Source organism: Plectropomus leopardus, chromosome 17 (genome assembly GCF_008729295.1).
Source record: "Plectropomus leopardus isolate mb chromosome 17, YSFRI_Pleo_2.0, whole genome shotgun sequence".
Taxonomy (NCBI): Eukaryota; Metazoa; Chordata; class Actinopteri; order Perciformes; family Serranidae; genus Plectropomus; species Plectropomus leopardus.
The window spans coordinates 19271760-19296728 of NC_056479.1; the positions used below are offsets into that span (position 1 = coordinate 19271760).

General features: G+C 39.6%; 3 protein-coding genes across 5 annotated transcripts in view; 2 read left to right on the plus strand and 1 right to left on the minus strand.

The window, feature by feature from the left end:
• Positions 1 to 22981, minus strand: part of prkcab (protein kinase C, alpha, b) — a 120889-nt gene extending 97908 nt beyond the window's left edge. The window contains exons 1-2 of the mRNA XM_042505154.1: positions 22713 to 22981; positions 22386 to 22417 (exon numbers count right to left, since the gene is read on the minus strand). Of these exons, the coding sequence (XP_042361088.1) occupies positions 22386 to 22417; positions 22713 to 22879 (199 nt within the window). The 5' untranslated portion in view covers positions 22880 to 22981. The remainder of the gene's footprint in view (positions 1 to 22385; positions 22418 to 22712) is intronic.
• LOC121956777 (protein transport protein Sec31A-like) lies at positions 20474 to 22114 on the plus strand. Of its 2 annotated transcripts, none has more exons than XM_042505155.1 (5): positions 20474 to 20585; positions 20691 to 20749; positions 20825 to 21878; positions 21959 to 21999; positions 22071 to 22114. In XM_042505155.1, the coding sequence occupies exons 1-4, from the start codon at positions 20563 to 20565 to the stop codon at positions 21972 to 21974; spliced, it is 1152 nt and encodes a 383-aa protein (XP_042361089.1). In that variant the 5' UTR covers positions 20474 to 20562; the 3' UTR covers positions 21975 to 21999; positions 22071 to 22114. The 2 variants fall into 2 exon arrangements, with proteins under 2 accessions (XP_042361089.1, XP_042361090.1); XM_042505156.1 differs by having other exon boundaries at positions 21959 to 21976.
• A 1828-nt stretch (positions 22982 to 24809) lies between the features above and the next one.
• cep112 (centrosomal protein 112) overlaps positions 24810 to 24969 on the plus strand; it is a 132259-nt gene continuing 132099 nt past the window's right edge. For both annotated transcript variants that reach the window (XM_042505151.1, XM_042505152.1), the window contains exon 1: positions 24810 to 24868. The gene's annotated coding sequence lies outside the window, so the exon portion shown is untranslated. The remainder of the gene's footprint in view (positions 24869 to 24969) is intronic.

Genomic DNA, 24969 nt, shown 5'->3' on the forward strand with positions numbered 1-24969 from the left:
CTTCTTGCAGTTAAGGGCAGCGAGGATAACAGTTTTAAATGACAGTTTAATTAATTTCGTTTAGCTCTACGCCTAGTAATAGACTGTTTTAGTCTAATAGAGTATTATTTTGCCTTTCACTCACTATTCTCACAGAGAGCATGGATTCTTCGTAATACACTCTCTTGTAATTTTAATCCGTGGGACCCTGGAGATGATAACGGCAGATCAAAGGATAAAATTCCTTCCACTCTACAACACAAAATGCCAAAAAAAACATGGTAGCAAAGCGCTGTTTCTCCCTTGTGGTGCCTGTTGCTAAATTTGCCATAAGCAGAGCAGGGAGGCTGGGAAAGACGAGGAGCAGACACAACCGTGACACCTTCAATTAAAGAGTGGGACCTGACAGCCTCCGTCTCCTGTCCTCCCTCATTTCTTCCCCCACAAGAGTGCACAAGGTGAAAATCCTGCAGATGGAGTGCTGGTGAATGTCTATGCATGTGTGCAAGTGAAACAGGCAAAAAAGGAGGGTTTTGCATGTTCACTGATGTGTTCAGAAAAGTAGCTGCATCCGCGATAACTCCTGCTTCAGTGTGAGCTTTTAGCATTGTGGGAAAGCGAGTTCATACTAACCGGCAGTTCATCTTTAAAGGAGCTTTGAATATTAACAGCCAGTCAGAAATATAAGCATCTGATATCACACATAACTATTATGAGTGTGAGAGACGGCCTTACTGTAGGTGTGTTTAATTCCCTTTGAAACCCAAGTAAATTGATTCCTTTCAAAAACATGGGAAGAAAGCAATGAGCAACAAAAGATGAAATTACAACAAAAAAAGCAAGAAATTAGTAAAAAGGTACAAGAACATATAGTAAAAATATGTATATAGATAATAATAATAATAATTTTTAAAGAGAGCTTAAAATTATAGTGATTCTGTTACCTAATTTCAAACGTGGAAATGCAATAATTATGAATATAGTTAGTTTGCTTTTTTCTTTTTTGTCCCTAAACATTTTCCCTAGCCATTTAAATATCTTTTTCTGAATCTATTAATTTCTTGCAATTTGTGGAACATTTCTTACCAAGGTGCTCATTGCCTTTTCCCCATATTTTAGTGTAGAAAAAACAGCCCCAAAATGCACCAATTTGCTCAAGGTTCAATGGTTTAAATACTTCTAATTTTTTCCCGTTTTCTTGAATTGAAAAGTACATTTTCATGCTCTTAGTGGTAGTATTTTTCATAGGTCGTGGTAACTGGGGTTGTTCTAAGGTTTAAATAAGCCAACGTCTGGATCTAAAATCATAGAGAAAAGTAACATCTGATAAACTAGTCCCGCTGACAGGAATCTAGCCTAGCCTAGCAGAGTGACGTCCCTCCATCTCTCCAGAAGTTCACATGATTTAATGAGGTTAAACTAACTTGAAATGTATTTTAATTAAAGATAAATTCATTTAATTAGCTAAAAATGGCTTTGAATATCATAAAGGACGTGACAGCTGAAGAGAAACAAGAACGCAGGTTGTTTGTAGATGTGTTTCCCTTTAGACTGTCCTGAGTGCAGCCTTTTTTTAAAAAATAAAATTAGTTTTAAGGTTTTATGTTAGATCTAAGACAATGATTAAGTATCAGCATAAAAAGAGCATTAATTTATGGTTTTACAACTTAAATAGCTTTTTCATAGCTTGGCAAACAGCCCTTAAACTTCAGCATACTACACTCATTAACATTTTCACACTATCTGCTCAGTGTTTACTGTAACCTTAGGTATAAGTACAAATTTGCATATTTTAATTTGTTTACAGCAGGGAATCTGTTTCTGGTGGTAAATACGTTGACAGATGGACAGTCAGGTAAAAAGGGAGCGAGGTGTGAGGATGACTAAGAGCTGCACTGCAGTCTCTTACTGGGTGACCCTCAAACTGCACGACACACACAGAAACACGCACACACACCGCACCACGGGAGCAGGAAGAAGGAGCGCACGCTTCAGAAAACTGGCACACATATTCTCTAACCCTCTGCCTCTCCCTCACTCTCCCTGTCTCCCTGTATCTTTGTCCTTGTACAGAAATAGCAAAAATATTACTGTGAGGCTGGGAAAGTCCCATGTGTCCATCTTAGCCACGCACTCCCTGCTTTTTCTCTGTTACGTTTAGTTACCTTTTTAACTGCGCCTTATGAGTACGGGTACGGGTCAGAAATTCTTTATCAACAGTCCTACCATGGGTAGGATCAGGGAAGATGCCTCCTCACAAAGGGGGCAAAAAGCACCAGGCATCAAAACAGTATTTTGTCAGATTATCTAGTATACTGTCAGGCGTATATACTATATATAGTCATGTGTGCCTTTATATAGTTCAGAGGGATGTTGTATGTTGTAAAGCCTTCCGAGGCTATTTATGATTTGTAATATTGACTTAAATATTAACTTAACTAGTACTTAATTATTTGTACAGACATTTTGGGGCATGCTTTTTGATTGGGCTACAATGAACCTTGACTTGATTGATCTGTAAAGCACTTTGGGTTGCCTTTGGGTTTGAAATGTGCTACATAAAAACACTTGCCTTGCCTCGCCTCGAGTACATAACACATTATTTTAGTTTCAACAACTTACTAGTAGAGCTGCACCATATTTTATGTTTTGCTGATATCCAATATGCCGATGTCAAAATAACTCATTCGGCCGATAACCGATACCAGTATCCATATATCAACTTTTTTTCACCACCTAATTTTAATGATCATCAAGTCTCTTCTGTCATGGAATTAACATCATATTATGCATGCTCTATTTGTGACCAGCAGATGGAGACATAACATACAATGCTTTTCAATGTACGTAATACTCATTTATTGTGCAAAATAGGACAAATACTTCAACTTAGGGTTGATGTTTTGTACATGTTGTCTGTCAATTTAAAAGAAAAAAAAATCGGTTGTCATATCGGCAGAAATCAGCATACATAGCTGATTCCGATACCTCATTTTAAAGCCAACAGCTGCCACAACTGATGATCTGCTAATATTTAGCAAGCCTGCTGATGGTAGACATCGTAAAATAAAAACGATAAGCCCGAAAGGAAGACTACAAAGCCTCTCGATCAGTGATACTCAATGTGCTGCCCTTGGGCTAAATCTGGCTGCAATAGGAAGCCAAGTGGGCAGCCGAAGATTTTCCTATTCACAATGATTCACACTGGGAATTATTTTGTACTTTGAATGTAAAAAATGCATCAGAGTGCATATAAAATAATCAAAATAGAAAGGGGGCAGTGGAATATGGAGGAGAGTGGTGTCTCTGTCTTGTGAGATTTCAGAATGAGGTTTCTTCTTAAACCAGCTTGAACACGATAACAAACAGACCGAATCGAGTGACACTCACTTCAGATGCTCATGAAAACAATTTGAGCCTATCCATGGCAAAAATAATCACTTTTACTGGATGTACAGTGATGATGTACAATTGCCCAATCTGGTTACATTGCAGGCATTGTGCGGCTGCAGCTCTCGGTAGCATCGCTGTTCTAGATAATCCATTGATGGGTTGGGATTTTAGTTTGTCTAGTTTAGTGTCTTTGTAATACCTGACAGTAAATGGAATATCTTTTGACATGCATTATCTTTTTGACATTTTAAGTTTTGATATTTTATAGACAAAATGATTGATTAACTGAGAAAAACAGACAGATTAATTGACAATTTAAAAAATGATCGTTAGTTGGAGCCCTAAAAGACGAAAGCATGATACCCATATTGATTACTGTAGAAGACTGTTGAGATTACTGTATCAAAATTCATATGATTTTGGATAACAACCTTTTTAATGTTGAAAATATAACAAACATACTACATTTCTTGCTAAAAAAAAAAAAGGGGTCAGCTCAGTACTGAAAAATAGGAATGATGACATTAAATCGTGGCTTCTGGTTTTTATCCAACTATATGACCTTCGTAGTATCAACAACTCAGATTATGTGCATAATATTAGATCTTGGTGAGGAGTACAAAATGAAACCCAGACTCCAGTCTTGATTTCCCCTTTTTTTGTCCTTGAACCCTCAAGCATCACACCTGAGGACACTCCAGTCTTGCACACACACTCACACACACACACACACACACACATATAAATCCTCCTAAGTGCACATTGTGCTCAACTTATGTGGGTCAAGGCTGATACCTCTGACTTAAACCATTCCCAAAATAGCTGTGGGTGTAATCACCGCAGAATTCATTAAGCACAGCTGGAGTGCTGAGACACGTAGAGTAGAGGTGAGCACTCCTCTTCTAAATTCCCCCGGGGGAGAGACTTTCAATCGAGAATAGACAGCTCAGTGTTGCACACACAGATACACACTTGCATTATTGATCGGTTCACCTTGAGTTTGAGACAGTAACTAAGTAACACTAAACATATTAAACGTTGTCACGGCAACGGACGGTTTGGATAGATAAGAGGAATAAACCAATAATGGGGTTAAATGTCTAATGCTTGAATGTAGCTCTTGTGCTCTGTGCTGGCAATGTTTTTTTTATGTAAATCACTGGTACACTCTCTATTATGAATGAAAGTTCAACATGCTGCCATCTTTTACCCCATAACGCACTAAAATACTTTCTGCCATGAGCTCACACCGTGTCAGTCTGTACATAGGTCAAACTATCCAAAATGAATTGGAGGGCAAAATGTTAGATGAATCTCAAAGGCTTACTTTGGCATTTGTCAGCCTGGACCCTTTTTTCCCATATTTTAGTGTCTAAGTGACAGATGTGAGCAGCAATTTTTGAAAATGGTCCAGTATTGAGAGAGAGGGCTGCAGCCAGCAGCAATGTAACTAGGTGGGGCAATTGTGCACCATCACTGTGCATCCATTAACACTTAAAAAACAGACCTCCTGTGGACATCTGTGGGGGCTACAGCATTCATTCTTTTAGCGGCATACAGGCAAGTCTTCTGTCTTTCTTGTCATCATGTCATGACCTTATGTTACCTTTCCTTACATTATGTGCCGTGCAAACACTGTATTTTGCCGTAATGAACTGTAATGGCAGCAGGAGATTGCTGTTTGCATAATCCTGTATATGTCACAAAGTGGATGAGGTCTTTGCATTAATTTGATGGCTGCTCATATTAATTTAAGCCTAAGTAGACAGATAAAGATGTCTTACAAATTGAAAAGCAGGAGAGACAATAATAATAACAAACAGACCGGATCGACAGAAAGGTAAAGATACACTTCAGACACAAACAATTTGAGCCTCCTCAAATACAAAAATAATCACTTTTAATAGATGATAAGTGATTATGCACAATTGCCCCATTTGTTTACATTGCGAGTATTGTGCAGCTGCCAGCTGTAGCTTTCTCTCGCTCAACACTGGAAAAATTTCAAAAATTGTTGTTCAAGTCAATCTCTGAGACAGAAAAAACATGGGAAAAATAGGTTTCAGGCTGAAAAATGCTTAAATTACCCTTTAAACAAACAAAAAACACAATAAAAACATACTGGCACACTATACTGGGAAGTCATTTTGTGACAGATGCTCCGACAGTGCAAGTTATCAGCATGTTTGTGGTAACACTCAGCCAGCCGGTTGTTACATCTTGTCAAAAATCTCGTCTGTGTCTCCCCTTGGTGCCATTTCTGGAAACCACACAGATTAAATCACAGTGCTGTGATTTGTCCCATTGCTCTCTATTGTTGTTTACGTACACAGAACAAACAAATTCACACACGTCTTTTTTGTTTTTTTGAGGATAGCATCACACATGTCCCTCTAATATTTTCATCGTTCCCTCTCCTCTCAGATTTTCTCCCTCCGAGGCCCTCTCCAACTGCTCTTTTGCCTTTGTTTATTAGAGATTATGAGGGAACAGCATGTGTCATCTTATTACACTGCATTGTATCTCAGCAAAAACACACAGACAGCTCCCTGACAATTAACTACCCACTCTCAGCTGAGTAATGCTGCCGAGCCTCCAAAAAGACCCCTTTTTAATGTCACCAGATGACATTGTGTTATGCAAGCAACAACATTTTGACATGATCTGCTTAGACAGTCAGTTAAAATGAAAATATTGCACTCATGGCGGTCACTGCTGCACTGAGAATGGGGGCAGAGTCTGTCACGAATTGGCTATGAAATGGTCTCCTCCCTATTTTTGTGCTCCGGGGTAGGATCAAAAGTGATGCTGATTTGGGATTTCATCACTTCATTCATATTTTGATTTAAACCGCCTCATACTATCACGAATGTTCCACCCAGAATGGATCACAATTGCATCATCACAGCTACCCAGGCCCTTTTTATTCGTATAAATGGAAGCTTGGGAGGTGATGTAAAGCGCCTGTGTTGTGTTGTTTTTTGGGGTTTTTTTTGTCAGTAAAAGCGAGTGCCGGCCTGGGGTATTTAGCAGAAATTTGGCAGTGGGGGCAAGCACTGTTACCATGGTAACCTGGGCACACCATGCTGGCAAGAGTTTACAGTAACGATTAAAGATAAGGAGAAAGATATAGAGAACTTATGCCGATAATCGAAATGATTTCATAGAGGAGACAAAGGGCAGGTTTGGTGTGTGAGGAGCTCCTGTGTGGATTTCTAGGAAGCGGCCACTCCACATACAGACATTAGTAAGGTACAAGAAATAGTGAATATAAAGATAATGGTGAGGAATCATAAAATATTTATAAAGTATACTCCCAGGCTAGGAGGCCCAACAGTCTGACAGGGACTTAAACAGGGATGCATAATAATAAAAAAGAACATGTATAAATTACAATAATAGGGGACACATTAGCATGAAAAAAACAGTTTTTGCTTATTCATATTATCCTCTGTTACACACACTGACTTTTGGTCCAGGTGAGATATCAAGCGGCACATTTAAGTCTACATCCCCTTGAAACAGCAAAAACACAACTAAAATGAAATTAAAATACAAAAGGATATGCAGGAGTGAACTGGTGAAAATAGCAAATGTTTAGATTGAACTGTTTTTTTTTTTCAGCAATAGTCATTCAGTGTATTTACATTCTTTATAGGAAGTTTATCATTTCAAATAATGTTCCTGTGAAGTTAAATAATGACTAAGACGTGGCGTTTTAACTGCAACATTCTGAGGGTGTTTTTTTTTTTTTTTTGTTTTTTTGTTATTTGAAGTTTTTGAGAATGCTCCCCAAAGTTTAAGAAGAATGTTCTGGAAACCTAAAAGAAACTTGCCTCTGAAAACGTTGCTAAAACTTTCAGTGATTGCATTGTACCATTCTCTGACAATGATGCAGATGGGCTTTTGTTGCCTAAATGTAAACATGTGCAGCATAACCCCCAGGTGCCTGTGTTGACATTACCCTAACACCATCCTATCATCAACAGCCCATCAACACACATCGACACAGAAGGATATCTACAATATAACATGTAGTTGCTGAGGTCCACTGCAAAGTATGTTACAACTTGGAATGACAACTTGTTAACCGCAGAGCGTTCATATGTAGGTATTTTTGATAGATCAGGATGATTGTTGATGCAGACCTGGATCCATATACAGTACAGACAACTGCAGAGTTAAGTCATGTCTGTATGGAATCAAATGAGGATCATCATTATTTTGAGTTTGTAAAAAGGAAACACATTTCCAATCCCAACAAGTCACACCAACACTTGGTCGGTGGCCCTTCACGTCAAACTGTGACAAGAGTGCCAGTGTTGAAAACCCAGGGACAGTGTGTAAATTTATGCTCTTAACATGTGCCGTGTTTCATAACAAACTTTGCTTTCACAGAAAATGAGCAGTTTCTACCCGTTATACATATAGTCTAATTTAAAAATACACTCAAAATATAGGTACAAAGGTTTATTTGCTTACTAATTTAAGTTTTTAATAAAGAAAATGACATATTTTGGTGTAGAAAAAACATCATGGTTTGGCTAAAAATAAGTGCAGTTGTTTCAGTTGTTACAAACATTAATAATGTAATGTAATATAGTATATAACACAACACACAACACAACATTCTGTTCAAGTTTGGATTACCCATAATGCAACTCTGTTAATTGTTGCCAAGGCAACAGTTGCCTTTTAGCAACAATTCTTCGACAGGAAGTGATGTCACACATGCCAACATTCTAAACCAACTTCTAAAGACATGCTCTAGAACACTGTGGTGTCACTGTGATGTCATAGTCACAGACTGTGACATCACAGTGATGTCACAGACTGTGCTTTATTAGGTCACCAACATTCCATTTCAGAACCTTACTTATAAGCCACCAGACAGACAGATTCTCATTCAACTGTTAGCTGCCTCACCACCAACAGTGTTCGTCCAGATTTCACTGCGCTGCATTCTTCACCATCACTTCTTCACTGACAATACAGCTTATTGCTGTATTTCTGTGGACAAACAGAGAAGTGCTTTGGACTTCCCAGCCTTAACAGAACATACCAAAACAGAACATGAGTGGCAGGAGAAACACCAAGCCTCTGCTGGACTCCAGTGAGGACAGCATTGACATGGACCTCCACCAGGAGCAGGCAGATGGGGATGGTGATTTCAACGCCATGACTGTCAACCTGCGGGGGGTCGCTGAACAACTCAAGACCCTGCACCAGGAGATCCACAATATCAAAAGGCAACTGAAGAATTGTGAAGTCTCAGAGGACGCTTTTGAAGAGATCCAAGCAGAGGAAAAATCTGCAAGGAAACTCTGCGTCTCTCTGCAGAAACAGGTCCGGGGCCTTACTGACAAGGTGCATCAGCAGAGCACCATTTACAACAACTATAAGACCATGTTGGAGTCAAATGAGGCACTGGACCTTCGCCGTGAGACTCTGGAGCAAAAAGTTCAGGACCTCCAGTCTAAGCTGAGCCCCTTCGAAAGTCTGCGGGAGGATTACGAGGCCGAAAAGAAAATCAGTAAGGCCAAAACGACAGAACTAAAGAAGCTCGAGAAGGAAAAGGATGCCCTTGAGCAGCAACTAGAGGGCATCAGGAAACAATCCGACGAGCTGAGGATCTGTCAGGAAGAACACAAGACAACACAGGACAAAATTGACGTTTTGAAACAACATAACGCCAATTTGACGCAGGAAATTCAGGATGCCACCAAACAGCTCCGGATGAGAGAGGACTGTAAGAGCAAACTCATCCAACTGAAAGCGGAGTTGCCAGTCCTGCAGGAAGACAACAGAGTCCTGACGACAACCCAGTCTGAGCTCAGCAGCAAGCTTGAAAGTGAGCCAGACTGGAAGACCGAATATGACAATATGGCAAAAGACATTGATGACCTGAAGGGACGCAACAAGACCACGTCCACAGAAATCCAGGTCTGCAAGGACAACTTAAAATCTCTGAGTGATTTCAAGGCACGTGTTGACATCATGGCAGCAGAGAAAACTGTCCTGACCAACGACAATGTCACTCTGCTGACACAACTTCAGGAGCTGCAGGCAGAGCACTCCAAAGAAGCAGCTGTGGAGCAAACGTACAACGAAATCAGGCTGGAGATCGACGCCTGGACCAACGGCAACAGCTCTCTGCAATTTCAGATTGATGAGCTCCACAGCAGCCTCCAAGGAGAAGTAGCTCTTGCCAATAGGTATGACTTCCTCAAGGTTAAGGAAAAGACCTTGAAACGCCAATGGAAAGCTCTCTCCAAAGAACTCCAGAAGCTGCAGAAGAAAGCTGAAAAAGAAAGAGCTCTGGTGGCGAAATGTGAGGCCGTGAGGGCAAAAATTGACAAAATCACCAGAGAACATGACGCCCTACAGCAGGAAGTCTCGGCCTGCTTGGCCCAGGGGCCGCATGTGGAAGCCGACATGATGCCAGAGGCCAGCACCAGCAGCCCTGTGCAGCCAGTCACCACAGCCCCACGCAGGTCGGGTATGCGCCAGAGAATTTCTAGATTTCTAGGCTTTCGGGACACTCAGGGCTCAGCCCAAGCTCATTAATTCATGACTTTATTTCAAAGGGTTTTCTCCGGGTGATCCGGTTTCTCCCTTACAAAAAAATTGTAAAATGTTATTAACTTGTGACTCTTTTATCGGGTTTACTCCGGGTGCTCCGGTTTCTCCCGATCTCTCTTCATTCATTAAAAAAAAAAAAAAAAAAAGTTCAGTTGTAAGAGTGAAATGTAAAAATACAGTATATTGAGTTTGTATTTAAATATTTTTCCTCATCATGTATTGTCAGAGGTCAAATTTAGCATAAACATAACCTTGCTTACAGTAACCTAAGCCTAGATTAGCCAGCTAGCTCTTAGCTATGCTGCATAGGCTTGAAGTTGGATGCTTTGCTGGAGCTGATTAAGTTATATAATATAATAATATGCAAATGGAAAGTTAGTCAATATCATGGAGCCAATGGCCCAAATTCAACAAAACATCCATCTCTGTTAAACTGAAAACTGCAGTACAAGCAGTGGGCGCTGACTGTATTTACAAAACTTCAGATGAAATATCCTTAAACTCGACGCAAAAGGGGAAATTACATCATATTTTGACGTGCAGCCGTTGCACCTGCGACACTAAGGCAAGCATAAACCACGCAGTCAAGTTAGTACTGAGTGAATGTGGCTTTCTGAAGTGTAGATGGTGTGACGGCAGTGCACAAATCTTAAAAGTCTAGTCAATTATGATGTTATATATTACTGGCCTGTGTTGTACTAACACGAGTAATTAACCCCTCCTGCGTCCCAGAAGGGTTCTCATCTGGCTCCTCCATGTTGACTCCAACATGTTTAGTTTAACATCCAGTGACTGGAGTGTCAGTGGGCGTCCAGCTGATTGCCTCATCGTTTCAGCCTTAAAAACAGTATCAAAATATTTTTCGACTGTGACTGTGGCTTCTTGTGGGAAAGGCAAAGTAAAAAGAGCACAAACTGATCATAACTCCACAGCCAGCAGGGAACGTTCCCACAACATTGACTAACGTTACTTAAAAGCCACAATAATGTTTTAAAGAAAATGTTTTAATCTAATGTTCAAATAACATTAATTACCTCTCTATTAATTTGTTGTCATTGTTAGTCGTTGTGTTTATTGAACGTGCTCATAATCTTGGAGGGTAAACTGAACGTATTGTGACGCGGCTTGCACTTCAGACAACCCAGCTACTGATACTGCTAAAGCGGGTTCATGTGGATATCTCAAGGACTTTTATGAACAAATTAGAAATTACAAATGGGCAGGGAGCCCAGTCCTGCCATCATGATGCTTTCTGCTGCCTTTTTTCATTATTATTTTCTGCTATAGACTATACCTTGGGCCAACAAGTTGATAACAATGTCTGCCACAACGGCAATGAATATGAAACAGCACATTGAGATGAAGCATTTGACCAGTCTTGGGAAATACTGGCAAGTGAATGGAGCTTTTATTAAGACATGAATGTTAACTCATTCATTGTTGAGACTGTAAATTGTACTCTAAAAATAAATTGTTAACTATGAACATGAACAAGCCCATTATATTGTGAACACTAGTCAGGGCTGCATTAAGTTGCTACATAAAACAAACTGAACATTTCTGTGCTGCCTCACATTAAAAGCATCTCACTGGTGAAACATTAACAGGGTGGTTTTTATTTTTACTATTATTATTGTTATTATTATTACATCTACTAGTGTTACAGTACTGCCTTTACACAGAGCACCTATAAATCCAAGAAACCATCTCCTCTTTATTTCCCATCCATTCCCCAATGCTCTCTCCTCCTCCTCCTCATCCCCTCTTTATAGCAAAGAGTTTTAAATGAGAGCTCTTTGTCTAGCACTCAGACTGTGGCAATCCCCTTATGATGACACACAGGAAGGTCTCGTGTCACTGTCTTTAGGGAGTGCTAACTGGCACACAGATCAAAAACCCTTTTGGGCACAGGCTGTTAAGGTTCTACAATTCAATTTGACAAGCCACCAATGCAGACAAAGAGGAGCGAGAGCAAATGCTGCTTGACAGTGTGTGGCTTTGGTGGCCTTTGAAGTCCACAGGAAGGGCTGCTTAAATCCAAAATAGACTCAGCATTTTAATCTATACAGTATATACTGGAAATTATGTGTGATTTGTATATTTTCAATTAGTTCTCAGTTTAATACACAGCACCAGGCGTGGGGACTTGATGCACAGAACAAGGCCAAGCAGCAGTAATAACCAAGGGTGGATTTGATCTGATAACAAAATAAAACACACACCAGAGGAAACATGAGAACAAAATGGAAATGGCACACTTTGCTGTCATAGTAGTGCTAAGAGAGGAGTAGAGAGAAAAGGAGGGGGGGCAGAGAAGAGGAGGGGGCAACACTTGATAGTAAAAAGGGACATTTTGAAAGTGGAGCAGAGACAAGTAGAGGAAGAATTACTCATAATTATCCCGGCCAGCTAAGCCTCCACTCTTGGTGTAATTAATGCTGTTCAGCTGGGAGAGGGTTTAAAATTGTTGGTATGTTGAAGAATGTTCAGTGATATCTCCACATTCAACAAGCCTGTTTTAATGAGTCCCGAGTAGATACTTGTCAGGCTCAATGCTCAGCTTGATAACTTTTAAGCGATATATACACAAAATAAAGTCTAAAGTGAAAGTGAGCAGACTCCAGGGAGGGGGTATCGACGTCTATCAAGTTAGTTGAAAATGATTTTTAGATATTTCAGCTGCCAACTAGTTTTGATGTGAAAACTCTCAGAAGTTTTGCTCTTCCAGTTTTGAATCTAATTCAAAATGCATTTTTCTGTTGAGAATATTGCATGATTCAGCATTTGACTATCTTGTTCTTCCAGGTGCTGATCATTATGCTTGCAGAAAAATATAATTTGCTTTTGGATTAACTTTTGAACTGCTATTAAGATCGTTCAAGGTCTGAGCTCAAGCGTTCATCATATTCAGAGTTGTTTTTTAGTGTTTTTTTCCTCAGCACTAAGTTTTTTTATGGGGAGAGAAAGAAGATTATGATACATAAGCTAAACATGTTTTAATTGATTAATTAAAGAAATAATGAGCCATGCATTTAATTTATTGATTCTCTAGCACATCCAGTGCCCTGGGTAAGCCCTTACCCAGCCTCCCCCACCAGAGAAATATTATTATAATATTTGTATAATCATTGTATTTATTACAAATAAGAAACGACAAAAAAAAATAATCACAATACACATCTTGGTTAACAGATAAAATAAATAACAAACACATTTTTTTAAATTTGTACAGTACTGTAAAATACAGCAGCCAGCAATGGTAGAGAAAGACCATGGGCAATAATGGCATGTTCTTTTTACATCTAACTTGGTGAATTAATATTTTATTTCAACCAAACCAGAGCTGGTGATTGTTGGAACGGTGGACGTATTTGTTAGATTACTAGCAAGAGTAACCAAGACGGTTCAGGTGAGTTTTATTTTGTTTCTGTCGAGTTTGAATGAAGTGTGATTTATGATGAGTTCAGGCGGCACTTAAGCCTTGTCAGTCTTCTTCTTGACCGAGAGAAAGTTAAATACAAAAGGTGTACAGTTTTATGTCTCTCTTTAATAAGGTAAACAGTATAAGAATATTACTTTTCGTAACATTTTTTTTGGTTTCTATCGTGTATTTATTTGCCTGAAAAGCTGAAAGTAAGTAGCGCATTTACCATCGGAGGGGGTGTGACTTATACCGTCTTATAGAGGACATGAAATATTACATACAGCCCGAGCCTAATATTTACAACAAAACTATCAACAAAAAGTAAAGGGTATGTTAAAGGCCATTCTAAAATGTGCAGTTTTATCAGGCCAGTTGGACGTACTGCCAAATTAACAGAAATGACAAAGCAGATAATTTATGGTTGCGAAATTTACATTCAGGTATGTTGTCCATAGGAAGATCTGTCAAATGTGTAAATAGTCAAATACAGAGGAGACCACAATATTGAGCAGGAGATCAATCATTTCTCAAAAAAAAAAAACCCAAAAAACATAATTTTGTAAGATTTAATGATACACATCAAGGCCATCTTAACACGAAGAGCACTGCGTGTCAGCCCAGCGTTGTGTAAGATGTTTATTGTTTGGGGCTCCCCATCAGGAGTTCGGCAGCTCACGCTCTCATGTTCCAACACCCCCACACTGCTGCTCCTTGATTGGTTAATGAGGTCCACTGCTCCATTCTGAGCGGAGGAAGCGATTGGCTCTACACCTACGCTGCCATTAGGGCTGAGCGACGGTCTATTCGGAGGCATGTGTCAGCCCTCGTCATGCTAACTGACACATACATGATGTCACCCACGGGGGTATCAAATGTCCCAGAAAGTAGCGGAGCAGCCTACACCCAACGCCCTCATCTGTGCGCATTATGAAGATCTCATCATTATCACTTGAGGAGAAGTAAATAGTCATTGGGTTGGAAATGAGAGGAGGCATATTGGCTACATTTAGTATGCAAATATATTTCAAACCCAACAACACACTAGGCGAGTTACAGTTATGGAAATGTCACCATGGAAGCAAAGAGCGGACTTAAGAAGAACCACAGACAACATGGAGATGACTCAAGCCAACAGTATAGTGAGCAAACAGTTTCTCTTCTGAGATGTCCCCTCTCTTCGCTACATTGTTGGGATATTCAAAAAAACTCAGTGAAATAAAAAATACCCCTATGTTCTTCTCCTGTGCACGGGATTACCACAGCTCAAGGCAAGTGGGATTTAAGACTTTCTAAGACATTTTTAATGCCGCTCGAAATTAAATTTAAGACCATTTTTACAAACACTAAAATTAATGAAAAACAAAATATAATGAACTAACATGTATTACTTTGAGTTGGGGAGAATTTTGTCCAAATTAATTTTTTTTTAAATTTACCAATTATTTCAAGATTTTACAATGCAAAGTAAGAGGAAAAAAAAATCTCTTATCACATTTCAAGACTTCTAATTGTAATTTAAAATTGTATCTAAGACATTTTAATGTTCCATATAATTTTAATATAATTTTATGTATTTGAACTATCCTTTACTGTCTGTTTTTACACTGTGTTGTCAGAGTGCCAAAGGCAAATTTCCATTTCATGTAATATAAAGGACAATAAAGTTTCCTTATCTTATTTCTTAAACACCTCAGATGTAACTTGGCCACATGTCATAGTTATAGATTGTATAAAATAATGGACATAGCTACCGTGACGCCACCTACTGGTTTGTGGACACCCGTTTTGAATCCTCGAGTTCTGCATTTTGGCCATCAGCATTTTGCTTTTTTGGAGTCAGAAATGACCACATTTAGATACGAGGGAGGGTCTGACTCATAGACTGTGGTGACGTCTCGCAAAAACCCTGCTGCTCAAAGTGGCCCGCCATAAATAATGTGTAACTTTAAGCCTTAATCAAAAGTAAACTGGTGAGTTATAGAAAAATTCACCCCTGTACAGTTTTCATGAATGTTAAAATTAGTTATAAAGACCAAACTGTTTTTTGTGCTGGGCTTGTAACATGTTTATTTCTGCTGTAAAGTTGGGCATTTTAGCACTGGGGTTTATGGGGATTAACTCACTTTTGGAGCCAGCCTCAAGTGGCCATTCACAGAACTGCAGTTTGTAGCACTTCCACTTTGGCTTCAGTTTTCAGCCTGTTGCCACCTTTTTACAACAGATCATGACCAAGACATAATACCCACCACTCTTTTTCACTCTGCGCTTTCATCTGCTTGGAGGAGTCACGCTGTTTGCTTTATCTTTGCCAAAACTCAGCAGCTAGAAGCCAGAATGTGTGAAAGGCCTCTTTGACTTCATCGTCGCTCTCACTCTCACACTTCCACCCATGCAACTGAAAATCCTCCTGTGTTTATTTAGTCTTGTACGCATGTATTCACCTTTGCCTCCTCCTCAGCTTCACTAACATTGTTATACCTTCTTCTACTCCCAACTTCTCCCTCCACCTCTCGCCTTTTCTGTGTCCAGACGTAGTGCTACCCTCCCAGCAATGGCTTCACGACTCTCCAGATGGCACAGGCATTTCCACAGACGCTCAAATTCAAAGGCTAGGGAGGAGGGGAAGGCAGGGGGGAGGCAGGGGGAAGGCAGGGGGTTGGGCAGAGCATCCAACACAGTAGCAAATGATCCAACATGTAAACAGACTCTCACACCACTGGTTCTGTGACATTTGGGCAGGAAAAAATTCCCTGTGGGAATTAATAAGTCAGACCTGAAATTTAAATGACTAAGATGTCATTTTTTGGTCATATTTTTTGTCATGTTTATATGATTCAGCCCCTGCTCATGTGTCATACTTTTTCAAGTCAAAAACTGGATTAAAATAGAACTTGCAATTCTGCTGCAAATGTTGAATGCCTATCCATCTGTCTTCTGTGCGTAAATGCAACATAAGAGCCTATAATTAATGCCTGCATCATTTGATCTTGGCAAATACATCTTAATTCATCAAATAAGACCTGTCTACAAATATGCAATTATTTTTTTAAAGCAGACATATTCCCCCTCTGTTCATTTTTCTCTCTCAATATGGCACTTGTTTTATAAAATATCTCTATACGCACTAAAATGCAAAAACTATGTTTGGCATTAGCTGTCTTCTGCAGTCTTCTCTCATGCGATCACAACAAAGTACACAGGCTAACATTACCTTTTCAAAACAATGACTGGACGATCTCATCGCCGTTAATTCCCCATCGATAGAAGTACCAGGGACCTCTCTCAACAATATGAGTGATGCTCTGGACATGCAAACATTTTTCTTTCACTCCTCGTTGACAACAATCCCACTCTCATAATTGTCCCACCATCTGCTGCTTCATCCAAGCCTGATCCAAAACCGTTGTTTCTGGTAAACCAAATATCACAGAGTGCTGTTGAAGTGATGCAGCAATACTACGTCAAAGTGTAAAGAAGTCATAAGACCAAGCTGAGCTGACAAAACATAAACAACCCTGTAGTACAAGGTCCAAGGTAGATTTAGTTGTCATTTTTCTTCAACAGGGTTTGAGAAGAAATGACATTAAAGTTTACCCTAAATCCTGCTACATGTTTTTGGCGTCGAAGGAGGAGTTGAGGAGTCCCACAGTCTGTGGAAAGAAGCTGCTCTGTAGTCTGGTGGTTCGGCAGCGGATACTTCTTTGTCTTTTTCCGGATGGCAGCAGGGTGAACAGACTGTGGCTGCTGTCTTTCAGTATCTTTTGGGCTCTGTGCAGAGACCTCACTTCACCGAGGTCGCTGATGCTCTGTAGATGGGAAACCAGTGATGTTCTGGGCGGTTTTAATCACCCGCTGTAGAGCCGTCCTGTCCTGGGCCATGTACGAACCAGTTTGTGATGTTTTCAGTCAGTTTGCTTTCTATTGCTCCGCCATTGATGAACTGTTTTTGGTACTTCCACAGTGGCTTCATTTTTCAGCCTCAGAGGTTGCCGCCCGGGATTTCCTAACAAGAAACCTGGCCTAAAGACAGGTGTCCGTCTGATGGCTCTATCATGAAAAATTCCCATTTTTGCCATGTTGAGAAATACCTTCACCTCTATTAACCTAAAAAAAAAAAAAAAACATATCTGTATTTTTTTAATCATCTTACTAATATTTAGTTGGTGCGAATAATGTTTTTCATACAATATTAATAGGTTTCTGTTTTAGTCCATTAATGGGGGGCCCATCACTAAGATGAAAATTTCAAATCTAATTTAAAATGTAAATGCTTATATTCTTGAAGTTTGAATTATTTACAAAAAATGATTCTTAATTGGGGTTAATATATGGCTGTAAGTCTTATTATAGATCTTTTCTATCGCACTGGAATTGTTCAAGTCCAGATTTCACATTTTGCTCCATGTTTCTTTTTCTTTGACACAGTAAATGAAATGAGTCATGAACTAAAAAACACAACCAACACACAATGAAAGTGAGTGGGAATAAAAAAACAAAAAAGATGCATAGCATGAAGGAAAAAGGGGAGGGGTAGTGACGTCCACATTGAGTGTGTAATTGTATCGGGTGTATAGGATACAACTCAGCATGTCCATATGACAGGATGCATCACAGCTGCAGCTTCTCTACAGTGGACCACGTCACAGCCAGCGAGAGAGCCACGCACTTCTCCAGAATGTACATTAAATACACCGACCATTGTACTGTACAGAAAATTGTAAGATGGAAAATGGTGCTGAAAGAAAATGGCAGTAAATGTGTGGCTGCTGAACAAAAAGGCATTATGTATGATCTTGGTTATTAAGTGATTCACCCATCTGTAATTCTGTTATATGTGTCCTACATCCCTAACCAAAGAGAACCACACATTGTGGTGGGAGCAGCAGGGGCTCTGTCCTCCACCCACACAGAGATCCTTCAGTAATAAAGACGTTTCCACTGCTGTGGCACTACTTTGGACGACACTACTGCTCGCTGCTGTATGTTAGAGGTGGGTGACCACTCGAGAGAATAAACAAAAAAAGCAGCTATGTGGTATTTCAGTGCACAGCAGGCGGCTCTAGACAGCCTTTAATCTGCCCACACCTTAGAAACAATAAACTGAACCCAGCCATGAAGCCAAATGGATAAAGATGAATGATCACAGGAGCCACAATTTCTCACCTTTCTCATACTGTACCTATAAGAAGCCAGATGTTCTGCAGGTCAGCTGCAACATGCAACACTGTCACATCTAGCAGCAGATACAAGTAGATCACGATGGCTATATGAGGCAAATTTATGTATGTATGATTTTACATTCCTGCCTCAGAAAATGAGTTCTTAGCAGTTCAGTTCTAGAGATTTATGCATAAATACCAAGCTAAATATATGCCTTGATTTAGAGAACTAAAATGTGTCTTACAGTTATATATATTAAAGGTACAGTTCACCCCCAAATCAAAAACACATATTTTACGTCTTAGCTATAGTGTTATTTATCAGTCTACGTTGTTTTGGTGTGAATTGCAGAGTGCTGAAGATATTGTCTGTAGAGATGTCTGCCTTTAATATATTGAACTAGATGGCACTCAGCTTGTGGTGCTCGGAGCACAAAAAAAAAAAAAAAAAAGAAGGATACAGAAGGAAGGAAGGAAGATGCAAACATGAATGGCGTCCTCCTCGGCTGAGCTGTAACATTAGCTAGCTCAGGGAGGCTAGATGAGCTAGCAGTAGATGCACGCTTCCTTCTGCGCAGTGATACACTTGGCGGGTGTATTTTGGTAGGTAGAAAATAGTTTCCACCTGAAACTGTTCACAACAAGGTCTTTGGATTATCTTGAGTTATCGGGTCATGATTTCTAGAAAGAGGCATAGCATTTTTTTTGTTTGTGTTTATGTATGTTTTTATTTGTTACATTTTCTACAAGGTTAGAAAAGCACGTTTTAGTCAAGCCTGATTTGCCTTACACATAAAAGCAAGTGAGGCATACAGCTTAGTATATGAATAATCACTGGTACTGAATTGGTGCTCTGTATCAGCTGATAACAAAAGTGCAGGTATTGGGACTGAGAGAATATAGAAAGGTGCATCCCTATGATGGATAGATACACTGTTTCAGCAGAGAGTTAATTCCAGCTGCAGATACTCTCAGAGCAGCATCACTCTTTTACATGACCCTGCAGAATGACACTATTGGCATGAGAACAGCACACAACTAATGATGGTCCCAAGATAGGTTAGTGCAATGCATGATGGGTCCACTGTCCTTACGTGCCCAGCACCAGCATTGCAGCTTCTACGCATTAAACACAGTATAAACATGAAGTTACCACCCTCTAAATGCATTGCAGCTCTACAGTCTGGGCCCTCCTGATACTGATTGACAAGCCTTTTTTTTGACGTTTGATAGGTTATATTTTGAGTTCAATCGCGGTTATCTTGACACATACAAAGTGTGTGGAAGTATATTTGCTGCAGCATGCATTAATTTATGTACTTGCACAATGCATATAGAGAACAATCAGAATGTGACTTAAATAAGGCATTATACATAATACATATGATTTCTATAACTTACTTTTCTCCATCCAACATTTCAAAATGTATATTACATTACATTTTTTCTTTTCTTTTTGTGTACAAGCACCTTAATTTGACCTCAGTGATCCCCATTATAACTCTACTGTTTTCATCTATATCTCCCTCACTCCTCATCCTTTCCTTTCTCTCCTTTGCCTGCCAAAGTATCAGATATCTAGATGGAAATGTTACACGAGCAAAGATGTTGGCAACAAGGTGTTGATTTCAGGGCATGTGCAGCGCCTTGAGTCCGTGCAGCAGCATGAGGCAAAAATCTACTGCTGCCTTTTGACTGATCGCATGTGCAAAATGCTCAGTTAAATCAAAGAAATGTGTCCTCAAATAAGTAAAAATCAGAAAACATTTCAGTAAAACACACTGAGTTGGCCGTGTCACACTGAGAGAGTGAGTGGGGTTGTCCAGCTGCCACACCTGTAAATGATTGAGCCAGTAATTGCTCTGTGAGCAGCTGTAGCTGATAGGCTTCCTTAAGTAAGAACTGGATATATAAGGAGACGCAGAAGACTAGAGGTTACTCTCAAGTCTAGTTAATCCCACTGAGCTTTGTGTCTCAAACCATAGCTGCTGAGAAGTACAAGGTGCTGCTTATCAGTTAACAGCCATGGCTCTTGGACTCCTTTTGTGGTATGTGTTATTAATGTTCAGCATTTCTTTGCACTTTCTTTGTTTCATTTCACTTTAACTGAGATTTTAATCAGGTGTTTTGTTCTTTATTTGCCTCTCTTGCAGGGTTTCCTGGATCTGTTTTTTGCTATTTGATGGCAGTGCTGGATTACCGGCTATAAAAGGTAATGACTTTCTGCTTAATTATCACATTCAGCCTCTGTAAAGTATCATTAATTTAATCATTGTTAATTTCACAGGGTATGGCTATCCATCTAAAGATGACTCGCGTAACATTGGTGACGATGGAGACGATGAAGGGTGGCTCTCTGGTTTGAGTGACTGGCAGGCTTCCAACAACCAACCAAGTTTCCCTGTGCACACAAGCTACAGCAATCCCTCAGCTCTGCCATCCCACCAAAACCTGCCTAACAAACCTAGTGTTCCTGAGGTGGACAGACTTGTTAATGGTGCTGCAAGAGATTGGGGCCTGGAAAACCCAAAGGAACCCATTGTATTTCCTTTAGGCCAAAACTACCTGCCAAGTTTTTCTGCGCAGCCTCAGCCGGGCCCTGTGCAGCCTCAGCCGGGCCCTGTGCAGCCTCAGCCGGGCCCTGTGCAGCCTCAGTCAACATCACTTGGTGTTGCTTCTGTAAACAGCATGCCTGCTGCTCCAGCTGGTGGCTCCAGTCTTTATGCAAGTCCGGCTTCAAACTACAAGCCTGCCCCGTCCACCTCGCAAGCTGCAATGTCTCCCAACGTTGAGTCTTGGGCGCCCCAGCCAGTTGACCGCGGCTATGGTGTGTCTGCAAACCAGGGCTTTACCTCTAACTCGAATAACGCTCCCCATCGTGTCTATGAGGAAGTCTTTCATTATCCATCTGATAACACAGGGTCTTCCAGTTCTGGAGGGTCCAGCCAAGCTAATTACATCGGCAAAGAGTCTGCCTCCAAGCTAGCAAGACCCTCCTTTCCCAGGTTCCCAACTAATGTAGGCCCCCAACCTGTCTTTCCTCCTGGACTAGGCCTTAAATTTGGTAAAACAGCTTTCTGGCCACATAAGATCTTTCAGCAGCCAAAAAAACCAGTTGTCAACACCCAAAAAGTTCTGGTTACCCAGAGAGTGAGTGAACCAGTCCTTCCTCCCTTACCTCCCTCAAGCTACATTGTCCAGTCCAGAAACGGCTACCAGCGAACCGGGAATCTCATCAGTCACTCAAAGTACACACCAGAATTTGCCCCGCCAATGCCTGTAAGCTCAAAGGGTGTCAAGGGTCAACCAGCTGCTCCTAAAGGTGTAAAGAACCCTCAAAGGTATGTCAGCTTCAAACTTGAGTAAATACTTGTTTAGAAATGATGCCTAATAGTTTTGGGGTTTTTCTTTTGTCTTGCAGGATGAAGCATCACTAGTTGTAAGTGTGCGTCCCAGTTGCAGGTAAATGTTTCCATAACATTTTTGTAAGTTATGTGTCAAGCAAACTTTAACCTCTGCTTTCTTGTTTGCAGAATGTTGTGCCCTCTGAAGAAATAAAAAAACTTTTACAGTTCAATTGTGGAGGCTTTGACTACATCTGCATCAAACATTTGCACATTGAACCATTAAATGGAGGTTTAGCCACACTGAATAAAAACTGACTTTCTTTTTGACAAAACACTTAATGAGCAAGCATGCTAGACTTATGATTTTTGGTTTAAGAGAATTTGTATTGAGCTAGGCTTGTGTCCCTTGGGTCAAAAAGAAAAATGGTGACAAGTTACACTAGTATCTTTTATACCTGTGACTGTGCCACTGAAATACACAAACACATGCATGTGAATTACCTTGGCATTGAAATCCTTGTTTCCCAAATCCCCTGCAAAAAACAAAATGCTATCATTAGGGCAACCTCTTTCACCAAGCAATGGAAAAAGTTTTAAAATATTCTATGCACTGGTAAATGTCAACTGAAAAATCTGGATTTCAGTGCACAAAGAAATGAGCTTGTGAGCTGTGAAAATGGCAAATGCAAATTTGGAGGGACTAAAGAGAAACTGAGTCACATCTAGGCTACTTGTGAACATAAACTCACTGAAGAGCCACAAAATACTTATAACATCCATGATAACCTGCCATCCAAAGTGAGTAAAAAGTGCATAAGGGATTCTTACCATATGAAGTCTGTACAGTGGCTGCAGAACGTCGGTTGCTTGAAAAACCTCGCAGTAAATTTGTGGTTTTTCACTTCATGCACATTTTTTTGTCGCAAAGCACCTTTGCGAGCGAATCGGTTCCCAACCCCGGCTGAGTCATTATAATGTAAAAGATGGTCAGCCATAATGGGGAGAAAAGAAAACAAAACTAGTCACAACTTGGTGTTTGTCCCGATTTCTGCGAAGTTCTCGTCTGGTCTTACTGACAGAGGTGCTGTCTCTGCTGGAGGAGCTCCTGTCAGACGGACCGCACGCCTCCTCTGCCCGGACCTCAGCTGAGCGCTTCTTTTTCATTCAAAGTGACGTCGCTGAAGTCCGCCTTCACGTGCTGTGGGAATATTTCACTTCAATTTCAGCGCACAATGAGACTTTATAAGAAGTGCTTCTTCTGGCGTACATTAACACACGAAATGCACGTCCTTTATTGTGCCGTGTGTACTAGAATATACCGTTTTATGAATTATCTGTGAAAAATACTTTAACGTTGAGTTTTATTGTGAGATGAACCAAGGAGACATGTCCAGTTTGTTTCTGACCATCCTACAAATTGAAGGTGTTTTGCGCCATCATGTGGACTTATACTAAAGTGCATATTCTGATTAAACTGAGAATCATGCCAGGTATCAGAGACAACAGAGAGGCAAATAAATAAATAAATTTAAAAAATCAGACATTTAAAGTAAATCAGAACAACATGAATAGCATGTATCTGTATCATGTATATATCTCATGTAACTTCTGTCACATTAAATGACATTTTTAAAAGTCTTTTTTTTCTTCTCTTGTATTCTTTTATTCATTTTTCTTCGCTTGTCCAATGTGTGCTTTTTGGCACGTTTTATTGTGCACAAATGAATTCACAGAAATCTAAACAGATTGAAAGACAACAACAAATAAAACACAAAATGAGACAATAACTATAAAATAAGGAAACTAAAACACATTTGCATTTGATATTGCCACAGTATTTGTTATATGCGTCTTATAATAAGTTAGTAACTTAAAAGTCTTAAGAGCTTGTTTGTTTTTCATATTAGAATACATTAACATGGTGCTGGATTATTAATAAAGTGCAGGGAAGAATGTGGAATTTCCCAAAAATATATATTTTTTAAAAGTTGTATGATATACAGCATAATATTTCCAGTCTTATCTTGACTACAATATAGCATTACATCAAACGTGTGTTTCAACAGCAGCAACAATCAAAAAACACTTTTTAACAAGCATGGCCAACACTGAGGCAAGGCACATGTTAATCTACTAATTATATTGTTAAAGTAAAATTTTTATACGCAGGGTTTTTTTTCCCAAAATATCTATCCATTGGAATGGACAGTGGATTTGAGTGTCACTGGAAAATGAATTGGGAAAACACAGTTTAAACAGGGAAATAGTGTTCTAATTAAATTTAGATTGTAATGCATGTTAATGATTATGTTCACAGGATTTTAATCTCTAGAGGTTTTCTAGAAATGAAACAACACACTTTTTAAAAAATACTTTAGAAACTGAGGATATTCCGAGTTGTGATGACAAATAAAACTTGGTCATACATATAAGTTAACTATTCATGAAAAAAACACTTTTTTGTTTAAAGTTGGTCTGTTAACACCATTTATTTGTATTCTTTACTATTAAGTGATTTCTTTGTTTAGATTCTTCATTCGTTTTGATGGTCAGAAAAAAACATAAAGTATCATAAAAAATGCTAATGATTTATGAATGTATTTAAAGTAGAAATCCACCATTACAATAGCCTCTTTTTTTGTTATTTATATGGTATTTATCACAAGTTTTCCATGCTTTTTCCTCGTGTATATCATGAAAAAAGGAATAGTTCAGGCATTTGAAACATGAGGAATTATTACCGGTGGAAATAATCTTGTCTTTGGATAAAGTAAACGGCAAATAAAACAGCTCAAGATCAGCCAAGGAAACTAGTTTCAGGTTTGTAGGTTTCCTTGAGATAAATTGTAAAAGGGAAGTAAAAAAAACGAGGTGTAGTTTCTATAGCAACAGAGAGACGCTGCGTCTCCGCGGAAACCGGATGTGGCGTAAAGCGAGGACGCTGTAGTTTTGAACCGTTTTGAGCGGCTAAAGTAGTGCTCAAAGTAAGTAGCTTTGTTGTCATTATTTTTACATTTTCATAACTAACGTGCCCCCTTTTAGCATGTCGCTCCTTTGTTTTGGTAGTCTTTGAAGGAAACAACAT